The sequence below is a fragment of the Pleurodeles waltl genome, chromosome 11 (assembly GCF_031143425.1).
Source record: "Pleurodeles waltl isolate 20211129_DDA chromosome 11, aPleWal1.hap1.20221129, whole genome shotgun sequence".
Classification (NCBI taxonomy): domain Eukaryota; kingdom Metazoa; phylum Chordata; class Amphibia; order Caudata; family Salamandridae; genus Pleurodeles; species Pleurodeles waltl.
In genome coordinates this window covers 935,060,487-935,076,938 of record NC_090450.1, presented here as the reverse complement: position 1 = coordinate 935,076,938, position 16,452 = coordinate 935,060,487, and the positions used below count along the sequence as shown (strand labels likewise).

Here is a 16,452-nt window from a genome sequence, read left to right as displayed (position 1 = left end):
TTTGATCTGCTGGAATATGTCAGGCAAAAACTGCAAGGAGGACATAACTTGTAACTCTAATCCCTTGAAAAACAGGCATTTGTGCAGATTTCATAATTTAGCCCTAATCTTGCAATGAGACTGCGACCATATGGCTCCCAGTCACCACAATACCATTCACTTTTACATATCATTATTACCAGGTGTGTTGGTTCAATTATTTCAATTGAAATGAACTGAGTCTATAACTCCCAGAATGCACTTGTATGTAACAGATAAGTCCAGAAATGGAAAAGTAGTTAGACTTGCTGATATTTATCAGTGGAAAAAGTTCAGTCTTTCCCAGAACATGTGGATTTTGGTGGGATTACCACCGAAATCTGCATGTTATTTCCCCAAAACTAGTAACTTGGGTGGTATTTACCGCAACCCATAAATTCATACTCAGGGAAGTCGGATTCCATTAGGTGCCCAAAATATCTCACCTATTACCGGGCCAATTGTGATGAGGGCTTTAGTCAATTACAAGGGTCTCTACCCTTTTCTGTATTAAGAGGTATTTAAAATAAATGAAAGTCACCCGAGCTACTAATATTAACATGAGACAAGACTACAGTAGTTCCCACAATAGACAAGATTACCAGTAGTGATCAACTCAGCTCATCAGGTGCGGTTGCTAGAAGTAATGCAGAAAATACCTTGTTAATATCATACATGTCAATCATCCCGGTTGAGATGGGAGACTACCAATTTCAAGGCTTGTCTCCTGCTGCCTGATTCTTATATGCAGAAACCCGATTTGGGGTTTTGTAAAACTGCCAGAAATAAAATTCCAAACACGCTCCAATCTCCCCCTCCAGGAATTACTTCTGACATCAATGGTTAATACTTTGTCCTTAATTCTTGGAGGGAGACATTAGAGCTTGTGACAGGCTTCAGCATTTTATGTTTGGCAGTTTTACATAGCGCAAAAAAAACAAAGTTTAGAACTTTGTTTTTATTTCTGCTATGTTACTAAACCACCCAAAATGAAATTCTGATGGTCTGTCCCCATACACATCAATAGACTCTTTTCAGCTTCAGTATAAGTCAGTGGGGAAAATACGTTCTTCCGACTATATTTTTTAAAATCTCCCACTTGCCTTCTGTAAAATGTTGGCAATTAAATATTAACTTTAAATGTATGCTGCAAATTCAGCCATTTCGCTCCACAATATCAGCTTATGAGTTCTGAAAATACACAGATTTTCGTCTCCAATACATGCTTTTCAAATGTGCTATACTTATATTAATTCAACCAAGCAAAAGCTTATAATTTAGTAAGCTGGGGTGTACACAGGAGAGCTACTTACAGATAGCTGAAGAACTATCTGTAGCTTACGAGCTACTCCTTGGAGAAGCCTGGTCAATTACATTTCATTATTAGTGCATTTCCTAACCTGAAAAGTAAAGTCATCCCTCTCAACATGTTGCAACAGAAATTTCTTGGAGACCCATTTTCTATTGACAAGGACTTTTTTTTAAGTCTCCACCAAAATGTGAACATGGTATGGCGGTTTCAAAGTCAAAAAATACTTTAAAAGAAAATAGAATGTTTGCATTGTATGTAGTAAGCCTACTACAAAATACTGAACCACTAATACACATTTTTGAAAGCAGGAAAACAAAATTAAGTGAATTGCTAACACCTTAAAAACATAATTATCGCAATGTATATTTAAATTGTTGGGTTTATGAAGGTTTGGTTGAGATTTGTTTTAATGTATACATTAATTCATTCTAACTGAATAATTCGATATTTTTAATGTGTTATTTATTGGATTATATGTTTAATGCATTTTACAATTATTTATTAAATTGTAAGTTCGGGTTGTGGGTCTTATTGGATATTTGGAAAGTGTTTCTAATGAAATTATAAAAGTTAATTGTTTTGTGTTAGTTATTTATTTACATGTTTTTTAATTATTTAATACATTTTAACTTCTAGTTGTGGGGTTTACTGGGCAATTGGATGGGTAGTGTTTAAATAAAATACAGTCGAATTGATAATTATTGAATGTATTAATATGCTATGTTTTTGTTTTTCGTGTGCATTTTTTATTTTTAAATATGGTTTTGTAAACTATTAGTTTATGTATTTTTGTAGATAGTGTGTATTGGGGTTTGAGCACATATTGATTATTTAAAATGAATGTTGCATATTAAAATTTTTAGATATTTTTAAATTTTAGTATATTACATTATTCATCTATATTTATTGTTACTTTACATGCATGCAAATATTGTGCTATTTGAGTATTTTGAGGGAATGAGTGTGTAGTGTTTTTATTTGAGAAAATAAATATATTGTAGTAATAGTGTTTCTGTCATAACAGATTTTTATAACTTTTTAACTACTGCCGCTCTCTTACACATTCTGGTGCTAATGGCCTGAAGTATCATTATGCTACTGTGTGCTGTGTTTCTGAAAAATGGCTCCATTCATATATAAATTCAGGGAACTATTTAGGAAACATGATACATGGAAGATACCATCTCACCCCAAACACTCTAATATTGGAGTAGAAATATTACATCACAGTGCCCTTAAATATTTAGGACCATGGAGTACTTCCTCCTCTATGTATTGGCAGGCATTATAATTAAGGCTCACGGTTTTATGGTATTTTTTTTTAACATTTCCATCCTGAGAATAAATGAAGTCATAAAATTTTATATTTCCACATTTATTCAACTGATAAAAATGCAATCATATTTTAATGCCTGTTGTGTTTTAGAAAAATAAGTAGCCAAATATAGAAAAACATTACACCCACAGATAAATATTTGCATTATACTACAAATATGTGTTAACTTATGCCTGTATTTAAGGAACTACAGTGTCTATCTACTCAATTGTTGGCCTGAAATTCATAAAAGACAGCATGGAGGCTCCCTCATAAGAATCTCACTTTTCTGTATTTTTCCACTTTTAAAAAATAAATAAATACAGAGAGAAAAAACAATGTTTTCTGTCTATATTTATGTGTAAAAATCAGTAATAATGGAAAAATGGGAGCCTTTTTGCATCATTTACTATACACAAGCACAATCCTTCAATGCTTGTTAAAAAAAGGTCATCTACTTCTTGTATACATATCATAAAGGGTTAGCTAGTCATGGTTTAGCAGAAATGTGTGTATCTCACTTTGACAGCAACTCTTAAGGACATGCCCAGTAGGTCTTCAAATTAAGTTTTCTCTAAAGAGGAGCTAGGGCCCAAATGTACTAACCTTTCACGCAACACAGCTCAGCAAAGCAACTTTCTGCAATGCGAATGCAGCCACCCTTACCTTATGGTACAAGGGTTCCTCTATAACAGGCAGAATTGTTTTTGTGCAGGTAGGCATACCTTACTGGACAAAAAACAACCCTTAAAGGCATATTACTCTTTCTGTGTGTGCTGCAGAGTGCAACACACATGGAAAAAGGAAGTACCAATGATAACTTCTCGTTATACCTTTCTAAGGTAGATGCACCATTTTGACCCAAACTCAGGTTTACTGCCTTTAGTGTATCTGGGTTTGTGTCAAGCTATATGGGTGGATGCATGAGAATGCCCATGCTTCACCCATATAATACCTACTTGATGCAGTTTGTTTTTTTATTTTCCCTTTAAGCACTATTCTGAGTAAAATAATAATATATGCTTATTTTGTATAAGGTGTATTGTTGATTTCGAACCTATATGATTATGAGTTGCTCAAACCACGCCTGTGATTGACGCCCAAAATTGAATTTCCCTTAACAAACTGTTATTTCGATTTCAACCACTAGATGGCAAAATGGGATAATGCATAATGTTAGAACGTAGAAGACGTTCAGTAACGGAAAGTTATCTTTACCTGAGAAACTGGTTGCTATCACCAAGATCCGGAAAGTGAATGAGGATTTGTTAATCAGAAAATGACGTGGATACGTTTATTTGATTTCCTGTTTCCCAAGAACCACCGTTACAACTCCAGATTCAACATCATCTTCAAGAAGTAGAATAAAGAACGTCAACCAGTTTGCGCCCTTTGTTAAATTACGGCAGGTCAAACAAGAGCAGGTATGTACCAGTGGCGTAACAAGGACCCCCGAGGACCCGAGCTCCAGGTGCCCCTCTGATGACTGCGCAGGCTTGCGAGCCGTCCCTTCTCCAGGTACTTTGTTGCCCCCCTCAAGTTTTGTTACGCCCTCGCAAGTTGATCCCCAAAAGCCAGAATAAAATATCGGGAATGTATTTTTCTCCATTGACTTCTATTGAAGCAGAGGCAATTTCTGGTAGGAAATAGCCAAAACAAAGTCATTTTTGGTTTGCTAAAATCAGGAGTCTCCCGCCTGAATCGGGCCAGCTGTCAGGAATGGACACATTCCAAACGGCTCGGCGTCAGATTTTATTCAGCTGCAACAATTATCTGCCTACTAAGGTCCCAACGGTGGACTTTTCATTTACTTATTTTTACTTCAGTAATAACGGTACCGGCGTCCACAAAATATCTTTGCAACCCATTAAATCTTTGACTTGTCATCTCTCAAAGTTCTTATGTATTTTTTCTTGTAGATACCTGGCAATATCAGCTGCGCCCCTAAGACACTCATACACAATGGGGAAAAGGGCTTTGTGGTGTGTAACAGCACGAGCCACACACAATGACGTGAATGTACGGGAACTTAGGCCCATATTTATACATTTTTAGCGCCGCATTTGTGCCGCTTTTTGACGCGAAAGCGGCGCAAACTTAGAAAATACAATTGTATTTTGTAAGTTTGCGCCGCTTTTGCATCAAAAAATGATGCAAATGCGGCGCTAAAAAAGTATAAATATGGGCCTCAGGGTCGGGCTGGGACAGAAAATCGGCCCAGGCAGATGTCCCACCCATTTTCAAATTGGATAGAAAAAAAGTAGTGGCCCACATTTGGAAAGCCCCACAGTGGCTTCTCCAGTGTGCATCCATTGTGTGTGAGCCTCCCACGTCGAATCACAAACATCCTACCCAGCCACATGCCAGCATTTAAAGGGGAGTTTGACAATGGGCGTTCCATGGTAGTGCAGTTGGGGCCTTATTACAAGTACCTTGCTGCGCCTCCCTGCGCCACCAGGAAAGGGCAGAAATGCACCGTATCTACAAGATGCGGCACATTTCTGCCCTCTCTCCCTGTGCTGGCGCTCAAATTGCTGTCCTGCGCCAACACAGGCACCCTTGCACCAGGGTGCAAGGGTGCCTGTGTTGTAGGGATGATTGTTTTTGTGCAGGAATGGACACCTTCCTGCACAAAAACAATCACAAGAGGTGTTTTCCTCTTTCTATGTGTGCTGGAGAATGCAGCACACATAGAAAGAGGAAAAAACGGGGAGAAATAAAGATATTTCTCACCCGTTGCATCACTCTTACGCCACCCTTGAGGTGGCGTAGGAATCTGACCATTTGCAGAACTGTAAATCTAGGAATGCGTCAGATTCCTTCAGGTTCCATGGATGATGCGTGGGAACACCCCAGGCAACACCCATCTCCACTTACGCACCGCACCACTGCTAACCAACTTCAGCAACGGACTCAAGACCTATCTTTTCGACTATCAACGAGTGCCTGGATAGCCACTCGGGTGATAAGCAGTGCTCTACAAATACCTCTTGATTGATTGATTGATTGGTAATTTATGTGCAGGAAGGGGCACCTTCCTGCACAAAAGCAATCATTAATGGCGATTTGCTCCTTCTATATGTGTTGTAGAGCAAAAAACGAGGAGAAATAAAAGTTATTTCTCTTCGTTGTGCCAATCTAACACCACCCCTTGGGAGGCAGTAGTTTTTGGTGCTGCCTCAGGTTTACGGTTCCTTGTAAATCTGGGGCAGTCAATAAGCAATGGTGTTGAGTGGGTACGAACTCAGCAACACCCTTTGAACGTCCCTTTGCTGAAGAAAACTGCATCGGGCAGCCCATATTTACAAGACCATGTTAAGCCATGGGCACAACACCACCGGAGCATTGCAAAAAGTTATGCTCTGGTGGCACAATGGGCTTGTAAATGAGCCCCTTAGTGCTTGAGCAACTTGAGGCCAGACAGAGCTGGAGAGGCGTAATTTAGGATAGTGTGTGTGCTGCAGCTATTATAGATCTGGTGGCATTTGATTTATTTTCACAATAGAACAGCACCGCCTGCTGTGGCATACCTGATAGGACATGGTGCAGCTCCTTCCATGTGAGACACCCATGCCATGCTACATTGTGTGCCCAGTACATCCTACCGTCGGCTGCAGAGGGCTGTCTGCTATTGCATCCTACTCATTATATGAAGATGCTCCCAACAGCATCCCACATACAGCCACAAATACAAACCACCACCACTAAACTGGCCCACACATGGACCTGTCAGACTGACCCATCTGGCACTGCCAGACAGCAGTATAGGCCAGCCAGACCCTGTACATAGAAAGTGCTACAGATATGATTCTCTAGGCAAACATATCCGTACAAGCTTCAGCCATCACTGAATACATGTATTTGAATACATTAATCAGATGCCTCCATGACTCTATTAAAATACATCAGTCAGTAATATCTCCAGCTTCCACACAAGTGGAAAACGGTTTACAGACAGAGAACTTAATAATGTGGTGGATCACAATTTAGTGAGACTTTGATTATGACTGCTTGGAAATGTCACTTTTAGGATTGTGGTTTACCAATCCATGGGCTTCAACCACAAAGTATTGTATCATTATTAACTTGTTTTCATATAGCACGTCTGCCTTTTCTAAGTGCAGTAAGTAACAGGTGATACAATTACCCCATGCAATGGTACTTCGACTATGGAAGACTGGAAGGCTGAGTTAGCCGTGCACAGATAAGAATAGGGGTGGGCAGAATATACATTTTGCCTGCAAAGTTTTAAGAAGTTTACAGACTTTGCACTTTGCAGAAGTTGAATGATTTTTTAAACTGCGCAAACCTTTGCCTGTGGCAGAAGTTTCCTGCAAAACTTGTTACAACCGAATCCTATCTCTAAAAGTGAGAAGCTGCTGAGATTTATTTCTGTAAATCCCAGTTTTCCAGAATCTTTTTTTCACAATTTAAACTTAATTCAGCTTGGAAAAACTGTGAAAACTTGAAGAAAGGCTCATGAAGTTTCCTAAAGAAAGTCTTTGCATCTTCACACACCCCAATCAAACTCATGACCACAGATCAATGTAGATCTCAGGCGCAACGATTTAACTTACTGAGCCTTGTTGCCTGCCTAACTGTGATAACACCTTCTGAAAGGCACAGTGTAAAATCGATTATCAAGGCACTTAAGAAGAAGTCAAGAGACACAGCTTTGAGGAATGTACATATCTTTAAGGCAGTACATATATTCAGCTTCCCAACAAAAATACTATTACACTTGTTGGATCTTAAGAAAGTTTTCCAACGAGATGCTCACAGGTATAGAATCTAACTTCTTTGATTAGGCAGAAGTCCTGCAGAAGCTGGATGTTATCAGCCTCTTGAATTATTTACCAGTCTAAAGGCCTAACTAATGTTTGTTAGAGCAGTGAGTGTGAGGACTGCATCACTGCTTCTTGGTTTTTAGACTGGCTGTCCACCAAGTTTTTCTAGCATCATCTAGCTTTCCAGTTTGGTATCTAGGCTGGTTGTAGATTAGTTATGATGGTGTTTCACCAGAATATCATATTCAGAGTATCATCTGACTTAAATATGTCTGGTACTGCCTATTTTCCAAATTACCTTTTGTGATGTGTGAATTTTCTGAAAATAAAGATGTCCCATCATGTTCCTTCATTACCTTCTTGTTAAAAAAGGAGGGGTAGCTTGGAATTTATTTTAGCCTAAAGACTTCAATATTTTCTTAATTTAGAAATACTTATTACAGTGTGATTAATGACTTCTTTGGGCGAACAGTTTTACTCCGATGGTGGGTGGGTCAAGCGCTACACTAAAGGCTATATGAATTGGGAGCACAGCAGGAGTTTGTTTCTGGAAAACAAAAAGACAATGATCATGACACCCTGGGAGTTTTCTCACAGGGTACTGGGGTCATTATGTTTTTTGTGTTTGTGATCACCAGGTTTTCTTTGGTGGTGATGACAGGAAAAAAGGATATCACATCATCAGTTCTAAGTAGGGCAGCTGGTCAGATGCCCCTATCCAATAGCCCCTACTCTATCGAGTCATTGGAGTACGTTTAATGATGCCAGAGCTGGCAGTGGAACTGCTATCGGAAAACTGACGGTCCACCTGACTCAGAATAAAGCAGCCAGACCAATGGTTTGGCCGTTAAGGTACTCCATTACATTTGTGACTGAATAATGTGTCTGCCAAACCCTAAATCAGGCCCTGTATCTATATCCACCAAGTAACCAGTAGGATCTAGTCACACTCAAATATTGCATCTCTGTTCTAATCAACTACCAACAACCAGAGGACCTTGCCAAACACTGCATCTTTGTCAACTGCCAACAATCAGAGGTGCTAGCCAAACTCAAGCACTGCATTTCCATCCACCAATCAACCGGAAACAAGAAGAGGACGTAGTCAAACACTCCACCTTGATCCATCAATCAACAGCCCGCATCCTGAGTCTTGTTCAGTTTCAGCTGACTGACTATTTACATACATCCATAGAAGCAGCCCACACACACATAAACACATGAAGAACAGGAACTGCAAGAACTGACCCCCTAAACATTAAATACTTTAGGAATGGTCAGAATTGCCCCATAGTTCTAGGGTTACAGAGTGGGAGCATATTCTTAAATGTGCTACCCATCTCCCTCTTGCGCCCACTCTCACTCCGGTCCCGTCTACTCTTTAACATTTTTGGAGTCCTTACTTGGCTATGGCTTCATCGCGATCACGGATCGCCTTTGCTAGCTGCTCCTTGGGTCCCTTATCCTCAGAAATCGATCGCAGACGGTCGCGTTCTTCTTTGATGGTACTCATTTCCACACTGAGCTGTCTCACCTGCCACCAAAAATTACACAAAATACCAAAGTTAGGACATTAAACAAACTCTCAGAGTGCTCCTGGGGCATAGGGTTCCCACATAGATCATCTCACAAACTGTGGGAGAACTAGAGATGCAGGACTGATGTGATGTGGCAATCAATGGCCTCTACTAGTTGTGTGTCACCTATGTGAGTGCTGCTATTGCATGGCATACCTTGTGCTAAAACTGTTTGCATGTAAGTCTGTTTTTACACTGTGACCATCTCCAGGTTATGTACATCACTCCTTGATTGTCTCGTCTACTTTTGTGTTAATGCATTGGGCATCTCATGGTTCTGGGCTAACTCTATTACAAGTTTATATTTAGCATTTGGCCACTTGGCCTTTGAGTACGAACAGTAAAAAAGAAAAATACATTGTGGAATGGAACAAAAAGCACACAACTAGACAGTAGGCACAAGATAATGTTATTTAAAAGATGTGTGTGGGGGGGAAGTCCAACACAAATACATGCAATGGACAACTATTGTGAGATGTGCGAATCTGGTAAATGTGACATATTACATTAGATGGGAAGAAATAGATGGATTCAGACTTTTCTCAAGATCTTTTTCACAGCAGGGGTCCAAATGCATGCATGCCACAGTTCTAGGAGACTATGGGCCTGCTTTAGATCCTGGTGGAAGGGAATACTCCGTCACAAATGTGACAGATATCCCGTCCGCCATATTACGATCCCATTATATCCTATGAAGATCGTAAAACGTCGGACGGGATATCCATCATGTATGTGGCAGAGAATGGCATCTGCTGAGATCTAAATCCGTCCTTATATGTTTTCAGGAAGTTTTGAAAATTTGCGTTACCAGGCTGTATCACAAAACTGGGGGTGTCCTGGTACCGTTCAGGAATACAAGTCCTCATTGTGTTTTTAGGACTTCTGGCCAAACAAGTGTCAATCACCTTCTTATTTAGCCAATGGTTGCTTTCATTTCATAAATCCTCCTGTGAATCTCTTGCCAGCACTTTGGGTTTGTTGCTGATAATAATATTTCTAGCATCCTTTGCCAGAGTTCAATTCTGATTGTCCTTCAATAGGGGCAAGGAAGTTTTGTTCTTAATATTGCTCTATTCAGCTCCATTGTTGTTTTTGGAGTCTTGAATACTGATGTCTCCAGCCTCTACGCTTTCATTTTCCTCATGATCAACTACTGCACAGAGAGGGCCTTCTTCCAGTTATTTGGGCATTGTACTCAGTGCTTCTGTTTGGGCTGTTTGCTTTAAACCCTTGCCAGAACATAGAGTTGTGATCAATATATTTTCCAGAGGACCCGACGTTGCATCTCAGGGGATGTGAGGTTGGAACTTGATTTGAAGACATGGAATGGATTGTCTGTGATACTCTTGATTTCACAGAAGACCCACCTCCCCCGATTCTCTGTGCAGAGCATCTGGAGATTTATTTTTTGCACTTCAGCTCTTCCACCAGCTTGGCAATCTCTGTCTTGTAGGTGTCCACTAATGTCAATGATTCACTCTGAGATGAGGGATCTTTGACACTGATGGAGACATATCATTTTGTTCTAACACATAGGGAGGCTGCTCAGGGGACTCATTAAGACTAATTTCTCTGCTAACATCACAGACACTGTCCACGGAAACATCTTCATGTACCATATGCTGTAGGTTGTAATTGTGAGCCACTCTATGCCTGGTGCATCTTAGGAAGCTCTATGGGGGAATGGCAAACTCTAGAGTACCCAAAAAACTCTGGTGCTCCTAGTCTGCTCCTCCATCATACGACTTATCCAGGGAGCCGCAAGAATGGATGGGGAAATGAGAGGGTCCTGTTGGGAAATAGCTGTACCTATTTGATAAGCCCTGGCTGGGCCAGGTTTACTTCTCTCTCCCGCTACAATCTATTTCTTACCTCCAGCCTCCTTCTACAGAAGATTTTCTGTGAGGATTCTCTTTGCGACTGCTGTGCAGACTACAGTTTGAGTTTCATGTGGGGTAGAAACTTAGGTGATGTTAGTACTTCACCCTTCATTTTTACCTGCTTTGACCCAGAAGGAAGATAGACAGGAGGTGGGGTGGTGGGTGTTTTGGGTTTGCTGGCTTTATAACTTTCATGCCAACTAATGTAGCTGGACACATATCTCTGGAATAATTTGCTTGGCTCAAGTAATTGGACTTCATAGGCTCAGTGAGATGCTGCCAGGGGCTTTTGTAGAACTTCTGAACAGGGCAAACTTGATTGTGCTTCTGGCCTTTGGTTTTGCCACCAGACTGCTTACCTCCTTTATATGCTTCTCACTTTTGTCTTTCTTTCTTCCTTGGATCTGTCACAGTGATATTTTTCCAGGTGGGAATAGAGCAGTGAGTGACAGAAAGAGGAAGGCGAGGTAGTAGGAGCAAGGAGCTTGGAGCTCAGAACATAGCAACGTAGATACTAGCAGCAAAAGAAGCGGATATGAAAATATTTAGAATAAGGGTTGGAAGGGGGGCTTCACGAGGACTGAGATGCCACCAAAAGTCTCTAAAAGAGAGACCACTGTCTTTGATGGAGTCTGCTACCAATATTATCATGCCTTACTGCTTCTGCTTTCTTGCAATGTCTCTTTCTTCCTCATTACCCCATTGTCCCTCTTTTCACTCATCGAAACACAATGTTAGTGAGTGGGAGACAAATGCGAAAGCAAGCCATTAACAAGCACATTTTGTAATTTTAGTCAGACAAGGATGTCAGAATATTTCAAAGGAGCTATTAGGGGGCTGTGGGCACCTTCGTGGACTTTAAAGGGCAAGTGAACCAAGTACCTGTGGGCCGCTACGTAATTGTGTGAATGGAAGGTCATTACCAGTGAGGGTGTCAAGCCTCTCAAAGCCCTGCTACGTCAGCTCCTATGGCTCTTGCTCTATCGGTCCAGCAGTGCAAGTGGTACAGTTTCCTAGGTTTCCTCATGCCAGCTTTACCTGTTTCCTAGTGCCAGATGGTACCTGGGACATCTTCACCTGCAGTAAGCTGTGCTATTTTGTGTGTGAGCATGGTCCTGATGTGTGTGAACCAAGCAACTCCCACTGTGCTGATTCTCACCTGGTTGGTGTGTTGATGCAGGGGACTGTGAGTTAACCCTCATCTGGCTGTGCATTAATCTTCACTTAATTGCTGAGATAACCCTCACCAGGTCTTGTGTTGATGCAGTACTTCTCACCATCGGGTGGGTACAGTAGGCGCCGCTCCAGGCTATGTGCTATTGCTGACCCTGTCATCCTCACCTGGTTGTCTACTGATCCTGGACCCTCCCTTGAATGATTGTTGATTCTGTGGGTTTTGCATGGCTGTATGCTGACCGTGTGAGCATAGTAGTCAGATATTGTGTACTAAATATCATGCTACACGAATATCTAAACCAAAAATAGACAACCCAAATAGTGTAGCTTGACCATACCTAACTCCAAATCTATGTGCCTTGACAATATATCAAGTTTTGCACCTGGATTGAATTTAGAGCACACATAAAAGTGGGAAAAATATGAAAGCATAGGTTTTGTAGTTAAAGGCTCTCCTTAAGGTGTGTGCGTGGCCCAAGGCAGCTTAAAGTGCGCATGCACTGGGGGAGAGAAAAACAGAGAGAAAAACAGCACCCTATTTTAGAAGTTATATATCATTAAGGTATACGGATTTGAAGTATTAAATCTATACTTTTTACCAATATACACATAAATCCACAATATTTTGGTTATCCATGCTTTTGAATATGGTATTTTTGTAGCACATTATGTAGTGCATGATATACCAACATGTAATCAACCCCGGGAACCACATCTGCTTGAGTGTCGACGCTGTGCCTCTTATTTGCATGTCTGCTTAAACTGAGTACTTTACATATTGTGAGTTGATTACAACCTGGTTGTGTGTTTACTATGTGACTCTCACCTGATTGTGCAGGCGCTGCAGCTCCTCCAAGCTCTGCTTCATACTGTGCTGTTCACAGTGTAGAAGCTCCCTCAGTGCTCTTGAGTCCTCACTCGTCCGCTTGATCTGTTCTTCTAGTGCCTCATCATCGCTTCGGCGACAGCCCTGAAAGAGTACCATGACACATTCATCTCTCATAGTGGCTGAATATTGAAAAACACAAGTAGGCTAAGATCTACTAACATTTTGCACGCGGTTTGCATGATTTCTTTTAAGCAATCTTACTGAGAAGTGTTGAGGCTTTTGCATTAAAATGTTGCCCAAAATAACACAAAATAGCAGTATGCACTATTTGTTAGACTTTTCATCCTTGGCATGGTCTCCCTTAACTTTTTGCCTCTGTTTCCCAGGTTGTTGATGGGTGCTGGACTCTGATTTTGCTGCTTTTGTTACTCTGGGCACTTTACCACTGCTAACCAGTGCTAAAGTGCAAGTGCTCCTTTACAAAATGTGTATGTAATTGGCTTATCCATGTTTGGCATATTTGATTTATTTGTGTAGGAAGTTAGCTCTGTATATACTATTTCAAAGTAAGAAATAGTGTGCACAGAGTCCAAGGGTTTCCCTTAGAGGTAAGATAGTGGCAAAAATAGATAATACTAATGCTCTATTTTGTGGTAGTGTGGTCGAGCAGTAGGCTTATCAGAGGGAAGCATTTGTTGTACACACACAGGCAATAAATGAGGAACACACACTCAAAGACTTACTCCAGGCTAATAGGTTTTTATATTGAAAAGTATATTTTCTTAGTTTACTTAAAGAACCACAGGTTCAAGATTTACAAGTAGTACTTTAAATGTAAGATACTTCACATAGATACTTTAGGAACTTTGAATAAAAGCAATATCATATACAGTCTTTGTAAAAATGGCAATAAGCTATTTTCAAAGTGGACACTGCAAAAATCAACAGTTCCTGGGGGAGGTAAGTAAAGGTTAAGTTTGCAGGTAAGTAAAACACTTACAAGTCTCAAAGTTGGGGCAAGGTGGCCCACCGTTGGGGGTTCAGGGCAACCCCAAAGTTACCACACCAGCAGCTCAGGGCCGGTCAGGTGCAGAGGTCAAAGAGGTGCCCAAAACACATAGGCTTCAATGGAGAACAGGGGTGCCCCGGTTCCAGTCTGCCAGCAGGTAAGTACCCGCGTCCTCTGGGGGCAGACCAGGGGGGTTTTGTAGGGCACGAGGGGGGAAACAAGCAGGCACAGAAAGTACACCCTCAGCGGCACAGGGGCAGCCGGGTGCAGTGTGCAAACAGGCGTTGGGTTTTAGATAGGAAGTAATGGAGGGACCCCGGGGTCACTTCAACGATTCAGGCAGGCACAGGGGGGACTCCTCGGAGTAGCCACCACCTGGGCTAGGCAGAGGGTCGCCTGGGGGTCGCTTCTGCACTGGAGTTCGGTTCCTTCAGGTCCTGGGGGCTACGGGTGCAGGGTGGGTTCCAGGCGTCGGGTCCCTTGTTACAGGCAGTCGCAGTCAGGGGGAGCCTCTAGATTTCCTCTGCAGGTGTCGCTGTGGGGGCTCACGGGGGTCGTCTCTGGCTACTCACGGGCTCACAGTCGCTGGGGAGTCCTCCCTGAGGTGTTGGTTTTCCGCAGGTCGAGCCGGGGGCGTCGGGTGCAGAGTGGAAAGTCTCACGCTTCCGGCGGGAAACGTGAAGTCTTTGCAGTTGTTTCTTTGTTGCAAGAAAGTTGCAGTTTGTTGAACAGGGCCGCTGTTCTTGGGAGCTTCTTGGTCCTTTGGATGAAGGGCAGTACTCTGAGGCTTCAGAGGTTGCTGGTCCCTGTTGGATGCGTCGCTGTTGCAGTTTTCGTCGAAGTAGGGAGACAGGCTGGTGGGGCTGGGGCCAAATCAGTTGTCGTCTCCGTCTTCACTGCAGGGCTTCAGGTCAGCAGTCCTTCTTCTTCTTCAGGTTGCAGGAATCTATCTTCCTCGGTTCTGGGAGCCCCTAAATACTGAATTTAGGTGTGTGTGTTTAGGTCTGGGAGGGCAGTAGCCAATGGCTACTGTCCTTGAGGGTGGCTACACCCTCTTTGTTCCTCCTCCCTGTGGGGAGGGGGGCACATCCCTAATCTTATTGGGGGAATCCTCCTTCTACAAGATGGAGGATTTCTAAACGTAAGAGTCACCTCAGCTCAGGACACCTTAGGGGCTGTCCTGACTGGGGGGTAACTCCTCCTTGTTTTCCTCATTATCTCCTCCAGCCTTGCCGCCAAAAGTGGGGGCAGTGGCCGGAGGGGCGGGCATCTCCACTAGCTGGGATGCCCCGTGGCACTGTAACAAAGGGGGTGAGCCTTTGAGGCTCACCGCCAGGTGTTACAGTTCCTGCAGGGGGAGGTGAGAAGCACCTCCACCCAGTACAGGCTTTGTTCCTAGCCACAGAGTGACAAAGGCACTCACCCCATGTGACCAGCAAAATGTCTGGTGTGTGGCAGGCTGGCAGAAACTAGCCAGCCCACACTGGAAGTCGGGTATATTTTCAGGGGGCATCTCTAAGATGCCTTCTGGGTGTATTTTACAATAAAGTGCACACTGGCATCAGTGTGCATTTATTGTGCTGATACGTTTGATACCAAGCTTCCCAGTTTTCAGTGTAGCCATTATGGTGATGTGGAGTTCGTGTTTGACAGACTCCCAGACCATATACTCTTATGGCTACCCTGCACTTACAATGTCTAAGGTTTTGCTTAGACACTGTAGGGGCATAGTGCTCATGCACATATGCCTTCACCTGTGGTATAGTGCACCCTGCCTTAGGGCTGTAAGGCCTGCTAGAGGGGTGACTTACCTATGCCACAGGCAATGTGAGGTTGGCATGGCACTCTGAGGGGATTGCCATGTCGACTTAGTCATTTTCTCCCCACCAGCACACACAAGCTGGCAAGCAGTGTGTATGTGCTGAGTGAGGGGTCCCTAGGGTGGCGTAAGACATGCTGCAGCCCTTAGAGACCTTCCCTGGCATCAGGGTCCTTGGTACCAGTTACAAGGGGCTTACCTGTGTGCCAGGGTTGTGCCAATTGTGGAGACAAAGGTACAGTTTAGGGAAAGAACACTGGTGCTGGGGCCTGGTTAGCAGGGTCCCAGCACACTTTCAAATCATAACTTAGCATCAGCAAAGGCAAAAAGTCAGGGGGTAGCTATGCCAAGGAGGCATTTCCTTACACAACCCCTCCCCCCCCAAAAACGAAAGAGGATGCGACTAACCTTTCCCAAGAAAGTCTTCATTTTCTAAGTGGAAGAACCTGGAAAGGCCATCTGCATTGGCATGGGCAGTCCCAGGTCTGTGTTCCACTATAAAGTCCATTCCCTGTAGGGATATGGACCACCTCAACAGTTTAGGATTTTCACCTTTCATTTGCATTAGCCATCTGAGAGGTCTGTGGTCAGTCTGAACTACAAAGTGAGTACCAAAGAGGTATGGTCTCAGCTTCTTCAGGGACCAGACCACAGCAAAGGCCTCCGTCTCAATGGCACTCCAATGCTGCTCCCTGGGGACTAACCTCCTGCTAATGAAAGCAACAGGCTG

The 16,452-nt window shown here is 42.7% G+C and overlaps 1 protein-coding gene across 1 annotated transcript in view; it reads right to left on the bottom strand.

The window, feature by feature from the left end:
- BICDL1 (BICD family like cargo adaptor 1) overlaps window positions 1-16,452 on the bottom strand; it is a 330,965-nt gene that overhangs the window by 67,222 nt on the left and 247,291 nt on the right. Inside the window, exons 7-8 of the mRNA XM_069215035.1 lie at window positions 12,892-13,035; window positions 8,836-8,966 (exon numbers count right to left, since the gene is read on the bottom strand). Of these exons, the coding sequence (XP_069071136.1) occupies window positions 8,836-8,966; window positions 12,892-13,035 (275 nt within the window). The remainder of the gene's footprint in view (window positions 1-8,835; window positions 8,967-12,891; window positions 13,036-16,452) is intronic.